Genomic DNA, 17461 nt, shown 5'->3' on the forward strand with positions numbered 1-17461 from the left:
TATACTTGTGATTTTTCACCAAGTTGTTTTCTTTTAAATTGATTTTAGATTAAAAAGATCTCAAGGATTTTTTAAATAAATATTATCATTAAATATGGTTTTAAAAAATGTTTTTTAGAATATATGCATTATCTTTGCAGTTACATTAAGTTTATCTAATTGTGAGGTAGAAATAAGTTAAAAAAGTTTACGTAAAATAGTTTGAAAGTATACATGGTTTCTTAGTTTTTCATAAAAATAAAATGGCATTAATAGAGAAAATGCAAATTCAGGGTATTCGTAGCTATCCTCCTCATGACTCTGCTGTGATAGAATTTCAAACACCTCTAACACTTATTGTTGGTAAAAACGGAACAGGAAAAACTGTGAGAACCTTTTATAGTCTTTGTTATTGTTACCCATGCTATAAAAAAACTGAATACTGAAGTATGATAAGTGCATAAATATTTTTTAATAAGGTTTTAAAATAGATATAGGTGGTTAAGTTATAGTGTCATAACAGATTTAAATAATAAGATAATAAATATGCTTAAATATGATTTTTTAAAGAAAATGTTTAAGTATTTTTTAAATTTTTGGTGATTAAGTTTTTTTGTTTTGTTTTTATTCAGAGCATCATTGAGAGCTTAAAATATATAACAACAGGCAAACTTCCTCCAGATTGCCAAGCTCAAGCATTTATTCATGATCCTAAGGTAATTAACTAAATGATTTTTTTCTTTATTTGTGTCTTATAAAATCTTATTAATTTGTAGATAATTTTTTCATGCCTACTTACTTTAAATGTTTGTGTCCATAGTTCTACCCCTGGTTGGTTTGTTTAGACTAATAGTTTTTTTATTTACACAACATAAAAAGCTTGCTGGAGAAAAAGAGGTAAAGGGTCAAGTAAAGTTACGGTTCAAAGATTCTGTTGGAAATCATATTATTTGTTCCAGAACAACTGTTTCTACACAAAAGGTATTCTTTCTTTGTGGCATTTTAAAGAGAATTAAAAAATGATAAAAATTTTTTTTTGAAAGCATGAAATTTTTGCTTTAAAATATTGATTTATGCTTCATTTATCTAGCAGTAGAATTTCAAAGTTGTCCAAAGGACAGAACTTTATATTAGCTTCACTAACTTGGCTACAGCCAAAATATTGTAAATTTTAATTATGCACCTTTTTGAGCAATTTTTTTTTTTTTTTTTTTTTTTTTTTTGCATTTATAAATAATCTTTAAACAAAAAAATATTTTCAAAGATATAAACTAATAGTAAAATAAAATCTCAACGTACTTTTATAACAATTACATTATATCTTTTTTTTTTTTTTTTTTTTTTTTTATTTTATAATTTTTTCAGGAGAAAAAAATTGTAACAAAGTCTTTGGATGGTGTACTCATGAAAATAACTCCTAATGGCCAGGTTTTAAAGTTTTTAGTGTGGTTGGCTTATTGGATTTTTTTGCCTGGAAATTTTAATTATCTTATTATTTACTGCTTTTTGTTCCATATAAGTTTGTTGATCATAATATACGAAACCTGATAACTCATTATTTCTAAAAGTTCTTTCAAAGTTTTTGATGAAAGTTAGTTTCTATATGTTGAATATTTATACTTAGAAGGAAAGCATCAATAGTCGTTGCACTGATCTTTCAAAGGAAGTAAGTTAACCCCGAACACTAACCCAAACTTCTTTTTATTTTTGTTTTTGTGACTCTTGATTTGAACTTGACTTGATTTGATTTGATTTGATTTGATTTTTATATTGATTTTAACTTTTGATTGGGCCCTAGAAAAAGAGAAAAAGGAAAGTTGGCTACCATTACCTGTCACCCAATGACAGGTAATGGTAACCAGCTTTCATTTTTCATCCCTGCCCTTCCTGATTTAACATCCATTGAAGCTGTTGAGCTTGTTTTCTTCTATGAAAATGGTATTTTCATAGAAGCATTAAGCACAATTTCTAACTACAAAAGCAACTTTTGTGCTAAAAGAATTTTACACATGTCTAAAAAATTAACATCTCACTATAAAAGTCAGATTTTTATAGTTGGGGGCTCATTTTTAATAAAATGCTGCTCAACAAACCTAAAAATATTTGCAACTGTTAGAGCAACTGGGACTCACCCAGTTTGTGTTTGTTCATCAAAACACCTTTGTGCTTGTCAATGCAAACACTCAAAAGTCTTTTATGATGGACATGGTTATTTATAGTGGAGAAAGTTAGTTATGTACATAGAAATGAAAACTCCATGCGGTGAAAAATTTAGTTTATTTGTATTTGAAATTTAGTATGTAGTAGAGAAGTATAAATAATTAGGAAAATGCTGACAGATTTTAATTTACACTCCAATTGACTCAGTTCCATAGAAGTTATATAAATCTGCTGTATATATGAATAGAATTCTTTCAACATCAGAGAATCAAGCAAAAGGTATGAAATGGCAAAAAAAACACTGTGAAAATTTTGAGGCTGCAAAAAACTATAAACTCTTTATGCAAGATCATTTACTTAGTAGTAAAGAAGTATTGGATAATTGAATTGTGTGAGATGCTTTTTAGTATGAGACTAATTTTTGTTTTAGCAAATATTTCTTTGAACTGACCAAACTGAATACCACCTAGATGGCTGTGCTGGCCTATACAAAAACATTAATTTATAAGAAAATTTGGGAACTTGTGTATGTATAAAATTGAATTTAACATTTGCACTAACAGGTCTTTTTATGTAGTCAGTCATGGAAAGTTTGTATGGGATATAATTGCGGGTATTGGTAAAAAGTCTTTACACTTTAGTAAGTCTTAAATGATCGTATGTTCATCTAATATTGACATTGCTATGCTAGAGTTTTGCATAGACAAGGTAAAAAATTTTTCCTGTTTAAATTCAAATTTAATTTAAATTTAAATTCAAAAGAGAGAATGTAGGAGATGAAAGAGAAAAATTATAATCATTTTACCTTCATTAGAAAAGAAGTTCAGGTAATATTTCTTTCCACTACTTTGAGCCTGTTACTCAGTGAGATTAACAAATTGTTTAAAGATGAAGAATTGTTTGCTGTGCTGTAGCACAAGCACTATCAAATGCTTTAGCCGTACTGAATGCAACAGTTCAAAGAAATAGGCTTTGCTACATGTCAGTATGGCTACTCACAGTGAGTTGTACTTAAAAATTTAAGAAAGATAAAGACATTATAGTTCTAATCCATCCACATGGACCTGCAAGATCTATAAAAAGATTGGACAAGAGTTGAATATCAGCAAATAATAGTATACTTGTTTCTTTTTATTTATTATTTATATTATTCCTAAAGAAAATACAAAAATTAAACATAAAGCAATAATTTTAAAATCTTTTTCTACCTGTCAACTTTATTTATACTAAAAAACTAATATGATTGAGTATGCCCTAACTCTTTCAATTTCCTGTTCGCCTTATAAATACATACCCATCTTAAGTGCTGATGTAAGAAATATTTGTATTTAAGTTTATTGTCTAGAGAACAAGAATTCACAACACTGGATGTGACAATTCAGTTTTGTTAGCGCTTCATAAGAAGCCTATAATGGTAGTACATTAAAACACTTCTACCTAATGGAAGTTTGGTATTAGCTAACACCTCTGCTCTTTCTTCTATGAGGAACACTTCTCTTTTAGACATTTTTGTAAAATTTCAAGCTAATAATAATTCTAAAAATGATAAAGTTAGTATACAAACACTGTCATCAGCCATAAGTTATGTTAATAAATGTAAAAAATAGTTTTTTTCATATCTAAATGACATAGGGGTTCACATAAAAAGTCTGAAATTTTCTGTGTCTTATTAGCACTCAAGATCACAATGCTAAATATCATGGCATTTTTTACGAATGTTTTTTCAGTTCCTTAATTATCACAGTGCCTTATTTTAAAAAATGGTTACTATATGTGCTTTAAGCTATATATAAAAAAACTACATAAGGAATTCTGAAAAAACCTTAAGAAATTGTAAAGATTTTGTCCATCATGATGAAGACTACAGAGTTAACAACAGATATGTAAAAAGAACTACAATCGAAATTTTACCTATCTGTTGTAATTCAGAGCAAAAGGTGTTCATATCATGGCATTAAAGAATGAAATTAAAATTTAGATTGTATCTCGTCTGGGTGTACCTGTCGCTGTACTTGAAAATGTTATTTTCTGCCATCAAGAAGATGCCAATTGGTTCGTTTTCTACTTGGTTATGAGCTTAAATTAATTTTTTGAAAGAAAGTAATTTGTCATTTGTAAAACTTTGTTAAAAAAAAAAAAAAAAAAAAATGAAAAATAGTATTTACTTTTTATATTTAGGCCATTAAGTGAAGGAAAAGTCCTAAAACAAAAATTTGATTCAATATTTGCTGCAACAAAGTATGTGTGCTTGTTTTTTTTTTATACAACCGTAAGGAATGTTTGTTTATGGGAATTTAATTGTTGCTTAATTTCATTTTGTTCTTTAACATTGAAATTAATGTGGCTTTTATTGAATTCTTTCAAGTTAAAATCAGTTTGTCTTACCGAGTAGATATTATTACATAAAAATTACTACTTAAAGGTATATTCAAGCTTTGGAATGTATACGCAATCTACGTAAGGATCAGGTAATTTCTTTTAAATAATTGTTATGAAGATGGCTTTGGTAATCTGTTAACTCTTTGCACCTTGTATTATGAAAAGCTGTTATAAGTTTAACATCATTTCTAATAAAATCCAGCTGTGTTTTATTAATGTTAAGTTGTTGTTTTTTTTAAAGTAGCTTTTTTTTTTTATGTTCTTTTTATATTTCAAAGTAGTTTTTTTTTTTTCCCATTAGGGTCAATTAGTGAAAGATTACAATCGAGACCTTGTACATCTCACACAAAAGAAAGATAAAGCAAAAGAAGTAGGATTTGTTCTCTTATATTTTGCATATCCTTTTTAAAATTGAAAACTCAATTACTCTCAACATTCAGATCTTTTTAGATTCAGTCGGATCTCCAAAAAGCACAAGGTCAATTAAAAACTACAAAAGATCAGCTAAAAAAGATTGTCATTGATATGCAACCTATCGAGGTAATGTTTTTTACTTTTTACTTTTTCTCTTACATTTTTTACCTTTAACATTTACTTACTTTTTCTTTAACAAACTTTGCTCTTTAGGCTCAGTTGGAACAACTCAACTCTGAGTCAGAAGATTATTTTAAACGTGAAAAAGAATTAGGTATGTTCAATTATTTGTGTATGAAAATGCTTCTGACCAGGAAAAGTATTTCTGCTTTTTAAGATGTGGCGATTTCAGCAATATCTGGCATTTCATTGCTTCAAGTTAGAGTAAATTGTTTAAAAGAAATAAAGAGTTGTAAAAAAGTAACCTCTAAAATCAACTGGGATCTTATTTTTAAAATAACTTTTAAAAAAATCAATTTTTAATGCCTTAAAGTTGCCATTATGGATTTATAATAGAATGCATCATAAAAAAACAGTGCAAACATGTAAATAAAGCAAAATGTTGCAAACAGAAGCATGTCTAATATTCTTTCTTTTTCCATGTTTTTCAATTTTTTTTTTCAAATGTGATAAATTGATAATTTTTTCAAATGTGATAATAGTTTTTTTACTTAAGAAGAAAAATAACAAATTATTTTTTAAAATATTACAAGAGCTAGAGAATGACTGCTACAAAAAGAAAGAGAAGGCAATAAACTCTGTATTGGTGAAAGTCCAACTGACCTTTCCATTGCAGACCTACAGTAGTGGATAGCTACAGATGTTACTAAGTTTTTCTACAAATTGATAGATTTAGAAGGTGTAAAAGATAAAAATATTTTTATATTTTTTTTGCATCTCTACAATATAAAAAAATCAATTCCCTTGATGTAGTTTCCAACTTTCATTAAATAAACTGACCAGTTTATTTTAAAGGAACAATAGAATGGAAAATCTTCTGGCAATCCATTACATTTGAGTTTTTCTGTTAAATTTGTACCAGCTGAGACAAACATCAAATGTCCTCTTCCATCTGTTATTAAAGATCTTTCTTTAAATACCAGAGATTAATACCAGAGATTATAGTATAGGAATTTCTTGAGGAACTTTAGACAATTTTATGACAGAAAAAATAAGTATGTAGTTGTAATAGATCCACACTGCTTATGTCAGCAAAATTGTAATGGCAAACAGCCATTCAATTTGGTTGACATTAGCAGTGTGGATTTTAGCACTCTACACAAGAACAATTGATCCAAGTAGAGAGCAGAAAATTTTTTTTGAGTATATTCAAACAGTACATGGTCTGATGTGGTGCAGCATTAAATAGTCTAAGAGTTTTGTTGAAAGGCCAAAACTAATTTTCCAATTTATAAAACTCTGGTATGTAAGCTGGATTCTGATGATCAAAGTTTTACTTAGTCCATTATTCAAAGAAACAGTATTTGTGTCCAAACTGAGAATTTTATTGCAGCCCTGCTTTATTCTGAGGAACAGGAATGCATATTATTTGCATTTGGTAAGATTTTGGAAAAAGGGAATTACTTATACCGATAGCTGAAGAATCAAATGATGGTATAAGACTAAATATAGTTTCAGCAATAGACTTTAAGTGTAAAAATTTGTCAAAAACTTATCTTTTAGAATAAATGTTTTGCATCAGATTTAAAGAAAAAGATTTGCTGAGATTGGGTTTGGCATAAAAAATCCTCAATGAAATGCATACTTATGAACCATTTTTCTCTATTTACTGTCTATGCAATGTCCAATAAAATGCAACATTTAAAACCATATTTCTTTGCAAATGCTATGTCTGTAGAGTGTCTATTATTTCTTATTTATTTATTTTGGTTAAAGCAAAAAGTGTATGGGAAGCTCAAATGAGTTTTGGGTAAGCAATCCTTTTTTTTTTTTTAAAGCCTCATACACCACTAAGAAAAATGTAAACTAAATGGAATTGAGAAGACCTACAGCTTTCCTATTTTACACATAATTGTTTTATGGTCTAGTAAAGGTAATCCAGCTTGAAGCAATTAATTTTCAAGAAAAAAAAGTTGAAAATCACTGCCGCCAGTGGTTACTGAAAATAACATTTTGTGTGTATTACATTGAGTGATGTTGATTAAATTTTAAAAGTTCCTGCGCAATTTTTTCAAAATCCATAGATAATGCAGATTTTTCTGAGTTAAACATCCTAACAAAGCATGCTCTAATATTATTTACTTAATTATTTATTAATTTTTACTTAATTTATACTGGATTTTTTTATGCTACACTTTTGTATTAAAATTATTAGTTTAAAGATAAATTTCTGATTGTGCCATACTAACACCATGAAAATAAAAATATTGTGGAAAGAACAAAAATTGTGGTTTTATGATTAAATTTTGTTTGCTTATTTTAATTTCTTTTCCTTTTTTTCTTTCAAAGTTAATACAAAATTTATTGCTGACATTTGTTGAAATTGTTTAATGGCATTGATTAATTTTTATGTTTTATAAAAGTAAAAAAAAACTGTTTTTATTTTATGGAATATTTTTGTTTTTACATTTTTTAAAATATAAAAAAAAAAGATTAATAGTAATTCTAAAAGAAAAAATTATCTTTCCAGGAACTTTGGAAACAACTAAAGAACATCTGAATAAAAATGCTTTGCAGTTGCGTAAAAACATTTCAAACTTGTTTCAAGGTAAATTTTCTGTTGGTAAATATTTCGAGAAAGTTAAATAAAAAAAAGGAAGAGAAAGAGAAAAGTTAATAATTAATGTTGGTGCTGTTTTAAGTTATGATGCTAACTTAAATTAACATTAATTCAATTAAATTTTATTTTGATTTTATACCTTATACAAAAGGTGAATATAGTGAATTGGAGAAAACTCGTTCTGAATTTGTTGGAAATTCGCAGGCAAAGGGGGAATGTTTAAAGGAAGTAAGTTTTTCACTTAAATATATTTTACTCAATATTAATATCTGATATTTTAAAAAAGGCTAACATTTTAGTTGCAAAAAGCAATAAGTTGTTTGGATGAAAAAATGAAGTTCTTGAGCGAAACTCGAACATGCCTTTATAAAGAGCATGGGAAGCTTCAGCAAGAGGCCCAGGTACCTTTCTTCTTTTTTCTTTTTTTTTTTCTTTTTTTTAAAAAAAAGTTTGAAGTTTAAACTTTAAGCAAACATCATTTTATTTCTTTATATAGATGCATGGTGCTCTGGTGAAGGAAAGAGATGATTTAATTAGAAAAACCTCATTAAAACTTGGTCTTTCAGGTTGATTTTTTAAAAAAGTTTGTTCATTATTTTTTGATTAAATTTTCAAAAATACACTCAACTGTTTTTTATTGTTTTTGGCAGATCACCTATTTTTACTTTTTATCGCCTTTTGTTTACCTACTACCTTTTTGATAAAATATATTTTCCTCATTTGTCAAAGCAAGCAAACACTGAAAAACTTGACAATGTTTTAAAAATACTCAGCTTTTTCTTGTTCTAAAAATGATTTGGATTGGATTAACAGAATCTTTAACAAATTATTTATCATTTGTCAAAGCAAGCAAGAAATATTTATCATTTGTCAAAGCGAGCACGAACTGAAAAAATTAAAAAGCTTAACAATGTTTTAAAAAGCATGGCACACAGCTGATTCTTTAATAAAGTAAAGAGTAAATATCAAAGTATACACACAACTTTGTTACCAGTTTGAATTTATCCCCGTTCAAAAACTGCCAAATGAAGAAGTTATATATTCCAACTCCTAATCTGTCTTGTCTGAAAAATTTTTACAGGAAAAAGTTCGAAGGAGTTAAGATGTTGTTGGATTAATCAACCATTGTCAATACAGAGTGCAAAATTGGAGCAGTTTACGCTTTGGGTACTTCATGCTGGAATTCCAAAACAATATTTGTATTTTTAACATTCACTCTTGTACCAAAAAAACACATTGTTTGCACTCTGTAAACTTATTTATATCAGAAACATGAGCTGATTATTTGTTCAATAATCAGGAATATGACCTAGAAGCCATATAAATTCTTTCCACTGCTTTAAAAGAATGTACTAAAGCAATTGGCATATTTAATAATTTTTAGTAACTAAGTAACTGTTTACTTTCTCAATTTCAAGATAAAACCAATGTACTGAAAATTATACAAGAGCTTTATAAACATTGTAAAGGTGAAACTTATTCATTTTGAGTAATAAAACTTAAAATATGTTATTTACCATTTCTATAACCAGAATTAACGACCATTTTTAAGGTTGTAGAAATAGAGTTATTCAAAGAACACTTTTACTTTTCAATATTTATTGTGTTTTCTTTGTTTTGAGTGAGAAAAAAAAGCTATTCTGAATATTTTTATTGGGTTTTAATTTGTATCACCTATTTTTACTTTTTACCTCATTTTATTTACCTACCACCTTTTTGATAAAATGTTTTTTCTTTTCCATTTTTTCAAAGCAAGAACAGCAATAACTGAAAAAGTTGACAATCTTTTAAAAAAGTATAATACTCAGTTGATTCTGAGTAAGGACTGAGTTTACACACAAACTTGTTACCAGTTTGAATTTATCTCCCAAAACTGCCCAACAAAGGAATTAATATTCCAACTGCTAACCAGTCAAGCATATAAAAATCTGTCTTCAGAGAAGTTGGAGAATTTAAAAAGAAACTAAAACTTCCCCTGGAAACCTAGACAAACCTATGTTTATTGGATTCAACAAAACTTATAAGATAATGCAATCCAAAATGTTGTGAATGAAAATGCAAAAAAAACTAAATGCTGGAAAAATAAGTTGTTTAAAAGATATTGAATAAAATTTTATGCTGGTTGTTAGAAAATTATATGTTGCACTGAAAACTAAATGGAAGCAAGGCTTTACAGATTTTCCCAAAAATGAAAGCAATATGAAGTTTTTATTTCACTTACCCAGAGTTAATCTCAATTTTACAACAAGAAAAAAATATTTCCTGAAATAATGTTTTAAGCACTTTTAAGTTTTGTTAGGGCATGCTGAAATTCCAAAACAATATTTGCATTTTTAACATTCACTGTTGTTCCAAAATGACACAATTATTTGTACTCTGTAAACTTATTTATATCAGAAACATGAGGTGATTATTTGTTAAAAGAAGTTACTAAAGCAAATGGCATACTTAATAATTTTTGGAGCAAGTAATCGATTACTTTCTCAATTTAAAGATCAAACCAAAGTGCTTTAAAAATCATACAAGAACTTTATAAACAATGCAATAAGGAGAAGCTCATTCAGCAAATCTTGTTTGTTTTACTTTTATTAAAAATGATTGTGAATATGAAAAAAATCCATATGCATAAGAATATTATATTGAAAGACGTTTTTTTCATTAACTAAGATATAGAGAAAATGCAAAAGTAGAATGAATAAAATTTAGTCAAAGTATCAAGGTTTATTAATTTGTGTTTAAAACTTTGGAGTTTTTAAAATTTTATAGTAAAATTTTATATACTAATTTTTGATACTTTTTATTTTTGCAGGTTATAACAATGATTGCTTTAGTCTGGAAGAAGCAGAGCGTTTTTTACAAAAGTTAAAAGAATTATTTCAATCAACTGTCTCAGATGGCAAAAACCTCAGAGTGAGTGTGTGCATGTGTGTGTGTGTGTGTGTGTGTGTGTGTGTGTGTGTGTGTGTGTGTGTGTGTGTGTGTGTGTGTGTGTGTGTGTGTGTATTGTTAATTTTTTTTTTTTTTTTATTGATTTTGCTGTGCTTGAAAATTTTTTAATTTAGGGAAGCTTTTTTTGTAGCAAAATATTTTTTGTGATTCGTATTTTATTATTCTCTGTTTACATAAAAGGAATAAAAACAATTTTAGAGCGCTTATGATAATAGTTTGATGATAATTGAAGAAGATATTAAAAATTGTGAAAAAGAAATTCATGGACTTCAAGGAGCAATAGATGAAAAACAGAACACAGTTGTAAGTTCGTCATTGTTTTCATTTTAGTTTCACATCATTAAAATTTGTTCTTTATAGTTGTTTAAATTTTTTGCTAATTCAGGTATCCAAACTAAGATTTAATAAAATAGTTTTTCAGGTATGTAATCCAAGTTTTTTGCATATAGAAAAATAACTCTGCAAAGATTGAAAAAATCAAGAATGACCTTTGCTCTCTTTCAAATTCTGCAAACCTACTACAGTCTGTTGAATTTAAGTTAAGAATTTCTCAAACCAAACTGGATGAGTTTGAATCGAGTCTTGACCCAAATGCTGTTAACAAGGAAATTGATGAGCTTAAAGTTAAGAAAGAAAAGGCTGATCTCAAACTTTTTGATTTAAAAAAAGAGGAGTCAATTATGTTGCAGCAATCAGATGCACAGAATAAAGTAGATATTTTTTGCAAAGAGCAAGATACAAAGCGCAAAAACATAGAAACACTGTAATATTTATTGCTTTAAACTTTATTTTTGAAGTATTTTCCTTTTGGTTTTTCCAATCATTGCTTTTTATGATGGTGGTGGTTTTGTGGTATTTAGGTTTGTTAAACATCATGATGAGTTAGAATCTTTATTTGGATGTAACAACATCCCTTTAAAGGAAGAGCTTAGGAGCAAGTTACAAACTTACATTCAAGCCAAGCAGTCAGATCTGAAAAAACAAACGGATGAGTATGTAATGGTTGCAAAAAGACTTGCTGGCTTAGAGAGTAAGCAGAAAATCATATGGTAAATCATATAAAAAATTTTTTTCAACTTAAACATTTCAAAAATCTTCATTCTGTAGTGCTTGTATTCTTGTCCTTTTCTATACTTGTTTTTTTGGCTTCAAACAAGGAAATTGATCAAACATAATAAACAAGGAAATATGCTTATTGCATATATCATTTTAAAAAATACTTGCTGATTTTATTTAAAGTCAGCAAAATATTATTTTTTTTAATAGATTTTTAATACTTGTTTATATACTAAAAGATACATTTGTCTCCTAAATATATTCTTTGTTATCTGCGTTCATTTTTTTCTTTAACTTTTAGTTTTATCTAATTTTTCTCTGTTTTTTAAAATTAAATTATTTTTCAATATAGGAAACAGTTAAAAGAAAAAGAGTCAGATTTTAATAGAAAAAATGAAGAGCTTAAAATTGTATGTAGCTACTATGAATACTCTGCCAAAAAAGATTCCATTCAGCAAAAAATAGAAAATATTACAAAGTAAGAAGTTCATTTTTTAACAAAAATTCATAGGTTTGCTTTTTAGTTAAAAAAATGTTTCACTGAAAATCTAAAGGGTATCTGCCATATTGTAATTACTTGTAATCTTATTCAATAAAATATTTTTGCTGCTAAGAAAATATTGGTTTGTTTACCTGGTGCTTTCAAATGTTGTGAATTTGCTGTGTTAAAATATGAGCCTTGATCTGTAAATAACATGTTAGAATTATTTAGAAAAACATTTTTTTAGTTCAGAAAAAGGGATTTTTTAACAGGTCCATCAGAAATACCTTTTTGCGTTTTGATTTATTAGCTCTCTTAGTGAAACAGGAGAATTTGAGAAAGTTTATCAAAAGTATATTAGAAAACTTCAACAAGAAGATAGTAAAGAAAAAGGATGCCCTCTTTGTCACAGAGAATTTAAGAATACAAAAGAAGTCAACACCCTTTTGGAAAAGGTGCCTTCTTTTGATTTGCAATAAAAAAAATATTGGTATTTGCAGTAAAAAAATATTGCTTTGTTGAAAGTAGTTGACAAGTTTCTTCAATGATTAATTTGCTGTGTTGTTTTAGCTTTCCTACAAATTGGAATCATTTCCCAAAAAACGTGCAGAAACCAAGCAACTTTTCAACAAAGAGAAAGAGCTTCAAAAGAAGTTAGAAAATCTTATGCCTGTAAAAGTTGCTGTGAGAGATTTTTTGATATCTTTTTTAATGAGTAGAAAAAATGCCATCTAAATACTTATATAATGGTGTAAAAATTGAATATCTTGTTTGTTCTCTCCTGATGAGTCACATTAATTCATCATAGGAAAATAAACAAGATCTTCTGTTTTAATGTTATATTTTCATGAAGAAAATTAATGAAAATGTATCAGAATCACAATGAAACTTGAAAGAAATGTCAAGAAAGTGTTCTCCAGCATTTTTTCATGTATATTTTGATTTTTAAAAAAATTTTTAGTTAGATAACTTGTATGTTGAAATACCTCAACTAGAATCAAGTTTGGCTGGTTTAAACAAGGAAATTGAGAATGAAAAGATTCAGTTGGTTAAAGTAAGCAATTTTATGTTTTCGTTATAACTAAATATACCTTACATTCTCAGGGGATATGTTTTACATCATTTTTTAATACAGGTAAAAGAAAAACAGACAGTGCTTGAAGATGAAGAGAAAATGGCCAATTTTATAAAGAGCGACATCAACAAAATAGATGACTATTTAACAGATATAAAAGGTTTAAATTTTTTTAAGGAAAATCAATTTCAAACCAGATTTAAAATTGATTTTAAGTTATTTTAATTTTGTCTTTTTCCACAGAATTGGATAAAAAGATTAAATCAGAGCGTATCAAACTTTTTGGGGTAATGCCAGGTTATACATTGCAATCTTTAAGAGATGCAGTTAAAAATGCTGAATCTGAAGCTAGCAGTCTTGGAAATAATATCAATGCAAAAAGGGATATTCTTAATGATTATCAAGAACAAACTAGTAAACTGGAGAGAGAAGTTAACAGTCATCAGGCAGATAAGGTTTTTTATTTTGTTTTTTTGTTTGTAAATAAATTTGATTAAGTTTCAATGATCAATAGTTTTATAGAATGCAATACCAGATAATTATTCAAGGTGCTTCGTTCTTATTTTTACTGAGCTTTTTTTCTCTATAGCTAAATTTGCAAAGTAAGCTTCAAGAACGATCAACCCTTGAAAAACAACTTCAAGAGCTCAATCGAACAAATCTAATTTATGAAAACGAAATATCCAATGCTTCAAATAAACTCAAACTTTTACAATCAAATCTACCAAACAAATATGCTAATAAAACTAAGGTAGTTGAAGAAAAAGGTGTAAATGAAGAATCAACTCAAAAAAAACTTAGTGAGATTAGAGATAATGGGAATAGAATAAGGGAGCAAACAAAGAAAATAAATAGGTTGATTTTTTATGTTGTTAAATAGGTGTGTTGTTTTGTGTGTTGGTGAAAGCATTGTTTCAATCAATCCTCATTATGACATTGCTTATTTTTTAGCTACACTGAAGATGGTAAAGAAAATGAAATGTTGGAAAATCAAACAAGTCTAAAAGATATAGAGGATAAAGTCAAAAAAACTGAAGAAAATCGTAAAAAAAAGGCAGAGGAAAAAGCAAAAATATCTGAAGAGCTTAACAGACAAGAGATTAGGGTACGAGAAATTGAGGATAATCTGAAGTTGATAAAAGTTAAGGTAAGTCTTTGTTTGAGAAAAAATTACTACCAGTTAGCATTTAAAAATTCATTCAAAAGATACACTGTTGTAGGAATCAAAGCAAGCATTTTTCAGAGGTCACATGAGTAGAAAAATATAGATATGTATAATACCTGTAATAGTTCCAAAAAAAAAATCCTATATTTTAAGAGCTGCAAATGAAATTTGTATGAATGCTTTTTAAATTACTTTTTCAAATAAGGTACCATTTTGCTTACTAAAAATACTTTAATTCTGCAGAGTGAGTTTTATGCAGTTTTTACATCTGGTTTTCTAATCTTTAGTATAATTACAAAAAATGTTCTCTTGTAAACAGTAATCTTGTTTCCTGCTTCCTGTTTTATTGCAAAAAACAGGAAGCACTTTTTGGTTTTTTTTTTTAAACTTTAAGTAATACTAAAGCTTCATTTTTTAATTTTTTTATTTTTATTTTTTGTTAAAAAAAGAGAATATTTTTGACTTGTTGCTACTGCAGGATGAAATTGATTTGATCGAGAATCAAATTAAGAAGCTGAAAGTTGACTTATCAAAGTATGGTGACTACAGTTGTTTTGTTTCCAAAAAAGAAAATCTGCAGGTACAATTAGACAACTTCAGGTCTAAAAAAGCTGAAAAAGAAGCTTCCAAAAAAGTATTTGAAGCAGATATAGCTAGATGTGAGAGAGAACTAGGTATAAATTCTTTTGATTTTTTTTTTCAAATAATTTTTGTTTCTTTATTCTTTACATAAATATCCATATTTCCATATCCTTTACACTTGATACTTTATATCTTTATATATATTTATTTTATTATTTTATTTCTTTAATGCAAAACAAAAAAACATTCAAATCCTGTTAATATTTTGCAGCATGAGAATAAAAAAATAACTGACATAAAAAATTAATGATTTTATAAGTATTTTTAATTAGCCAGCAGCATGTATGCAGATGCAGAACCAAAATATTGTGAAAAGCTTATTGAAATTAAAACAACTGAGTTTGCTAATCAAGACCTTGAAAAATACTACAAAGCACTAGATTGTGCTATAATGCGCTATCATGGTTTAAAGTTGGAAGAAATCAACAAAATAATAAAAGAATACTGGATAAAAACTTACAAAGGAAATGATATTGATACCATTGAAATCATAGCAGAAGAGGAAGAAGGAAGTGGAGCTGCAAAAACAAGACGCTCATATAATTACAGGGTAAATAAATATAAAATATAAGAATAGATAGGTTGAGAATAAATAGGTAATATTTACTATACCATAGTTAATTACTATGATATTGCTTATGATCTTATAGAGAAAATTGAGTTTTTTTCTACTAATACTTGGTATTTTTGTTTGCTTTACAAGGTAGTCATGTTGAAAGGTGGTGTTTATCTTGACATGAGAAGCAGATGTAGCTCTGGACAAAAGGTCAAAAGATATTGTAGTATTACTATACTATTATCTCAAATATTTTTGAAAAAAGGGGAAATTTTTTTTATAAGTGCAAACTAGTAGTTATAAATAAAATTATTTTTAAAAAAATTACTTTTAGATATTATAAACTTTTTAAAATAATTACTTAAAAAGAGTTACTTTTTAAAATAATTCTTTAGGTATTAGCTTCATTAATTATACGCTTAGCATTGGCTGAAACTTTCTGTTTGAACTGTGGGATTCTGGCTTTAGATGAACCCACAACAAACTTAGATGAAGCCAATATTGAAAGTCTTGCAAACTCTCTGAAAGAGTAAGTTATTTTATCATCATGGAAGTGGTTTAAAAATTTCTCTCACTTATTTTGCATTCAAACTTTAAAAATAAAAATCTTTAAGCTATGTGATGCATGGAAATGTTTTTTTATAATAAATATTTGCAGTATCATTGAACTGCGGCAAACACAAAAGAATTTTCAGCTGTTAGTAATTACCCACGACGAAAGATTTGTGCAGGAACTAGGAAGATCAGATTGTGTGGAGCATTATTTTAGAGTGTATAAAGAAAAAAAGTATACATGTTTTGTTTGACTTTTCATTATTTATGTATTGATGATGTAAAGCAGAAGTAAAATTCTTAAAATTTTGTTTTTTTTAGTGTTTTTGCATTTTGTTTTTCTACTTACAGATTTTTAAATTCAAAGTTTTTTTTTTTCAGTGGGTGTTCAAAGATCCACCGGTTGCGCATGGAAACAAGAGAATAATAATATTGATAAATATTATTATTATGATACTTTTGTAATAATTAGTAATTGACAATACGTAAACTGATTAGATTTAAGATCATTCCTAATATTGAGGATGTTTTTAAATTTTTATGTAGGTCTATATATAGAGAGAGAGAGAGAGAGGATGAAATAGCTTTGCGTTAGAAAATAATTTTTAAATATTTGTTGTTCAATATTTATAATAAATTTTGTAAGCAAACTGGAATTGCTGGTTTTTATTACATTGAAGTTGTTATTTTTAATAAGCTCATAATAAAGTTCCAACATAACATTAAAAAATATTATCTTGATTTGAAGACATTGTTCTTTTCTATTCAATGTATTTATTTGTTGCTTCTTTTTTATTTTGACTATATTTGTATATTCTATATCCAATATTTGTTAGTTATATCCTATAACACAGGAATGTTAGTACTAGTGACTGGCCAGAACCCTGACCCTGGCTAAATCTGGTCATTTTAGCAACCATGGTTCCAGCTCCACCTAAAAACAAATATTAGTAGGGCTTAATAGCCAAGGATTGAAAAAAATTTTTAAATTATGAGCTTTTGCTGCTTAGTTATTTTTATATGCTTTGAAAGTAAAAGAAACTGAAGCAAGAAAGAACAAAAACAGTTAAATACCTAATAACAAAATTAAAAATATTAACTTAAAAGAAGAAAAATATACATATTATATAATTCATGTAAGTTTACAGTAACTGGTAAGGAAACTTATTAGTTGTTATAAACTAGTAAGAACTTCAAACACTTTGTAAATTGTTCTAATGTTCGAGTAAAAGAAATGTTTTGGATACTGGAATGCTTTTTTTTTTTACCTGAAAGAAAACTTTTTAATTTAGAAAAAAATATTAGAGCTTTTT

At 27.3% G+C, this 17461-nt stretch overlaps 1 protein-coding gene across 3 annotated transcripts; it reads left to right on the plus strand.

Moving 5' to 3' along the window:
* Positions 1-184: 184 nt before the first annotated feature.
* Positions 185-16895, plus strand: LOC149883430 (DNA repair protein RAD50-like). Of its 3 annotated transcripts, none has more exons than XR_016456123.1 (33): positions 185-365; positions 612-695; positions 859-960; positions 1345-1407; positions 1604-1645; positions 4118-4191; positions 4318-4377; positions 4562-4607; positions 4820-4888; positions 4969-5058; positions 5146-5206; positions 7583-7660; positions 7824-7900; positions 7972-8073; positions 8169-8238; positions 10482-10582; positions 10820-10924; positions 11071-11384; positions 11482-11670; positions 12030-12155; positions 12469-12613; positions 12729-12842; positions 13120-13212; positions 13294-13393; positions 13477-13688; positions 13823-14088; positions 14185-14380; positions 14877-15072; positions 15313-15590; positions 15744-15806; positions 16065-16125; positions 16255-16383; positions 16530-16666. XR_016456123.1 is itself a non-coding variant. In XM_090099458.1 (33 exons), the coding sequence occupies exons 1-33, from the start codon at positions 243-245 to the stop codon at positions 16573-16575; spliced, it is 3948 nt and encodes a 1315-aa protein (XP_089955584.1). In that variant the 5' UTR covers positions 185-242; the 3' UTR covers positions 16576-16895. The 3 variants fall into 3 exon arrangements, 1 of the variants encoding a protein (XP_089955584.1); XM_090099458.1 differs by having other exon boundaries at positions 15992-16125; positions 16530-16895; XR_016456124.1 differs by lacking the exons at positions 15744-15806; positions 16065-16125; positions 16255-16383; positions 16530-16666 and having other exon boundaries at positions 13154-13212; positions 15313-15479.
* The last annotated feature ends 566 nt before the right edge of the window (positions 16896-17461 follow it).

This window comes from Hydra viridissima, unplaced genomic scaffold (assembly GCF_058129835.1).
Source record: "Hydra viridissima isolate aposymbiotic clone 2 unplaced genomic scaffold, HvirCarnegie_v1 scaffold_10, whole genome shotgun sequence".
NCBI classification, from domain to species: Eukaryota; Metazoa; Cnidaria; class Hydrozoa; order Anthoathecata; family Hydridae; genus Hydra; species Hydra viridissima.

Bases quoted from the DNA above. Each gene is read 5' to 3' on its own strand.
- LOC149883430 (XM_090099458.1), top strand. From the start codon at position 243: ATGGCATTAATAGAGAAAATGCAAATTCAGGGTATTCGTAGCTATCCT. The intron at 12,614-12,728 runs GTGCCTTCTTTT...GTGTTGTTTTAG, and splicing joins TCAACACCCTTTTGGAAAAG to CTTTCCTACAAATTGGAATC. The intron at 16,126-16,254 runs GTAAGTTATTTT...AAATATTTGCAG, and splicing joins CTTGCAAACTCTCTGAAAGA to TATCATTGAACTGCGGCAAA.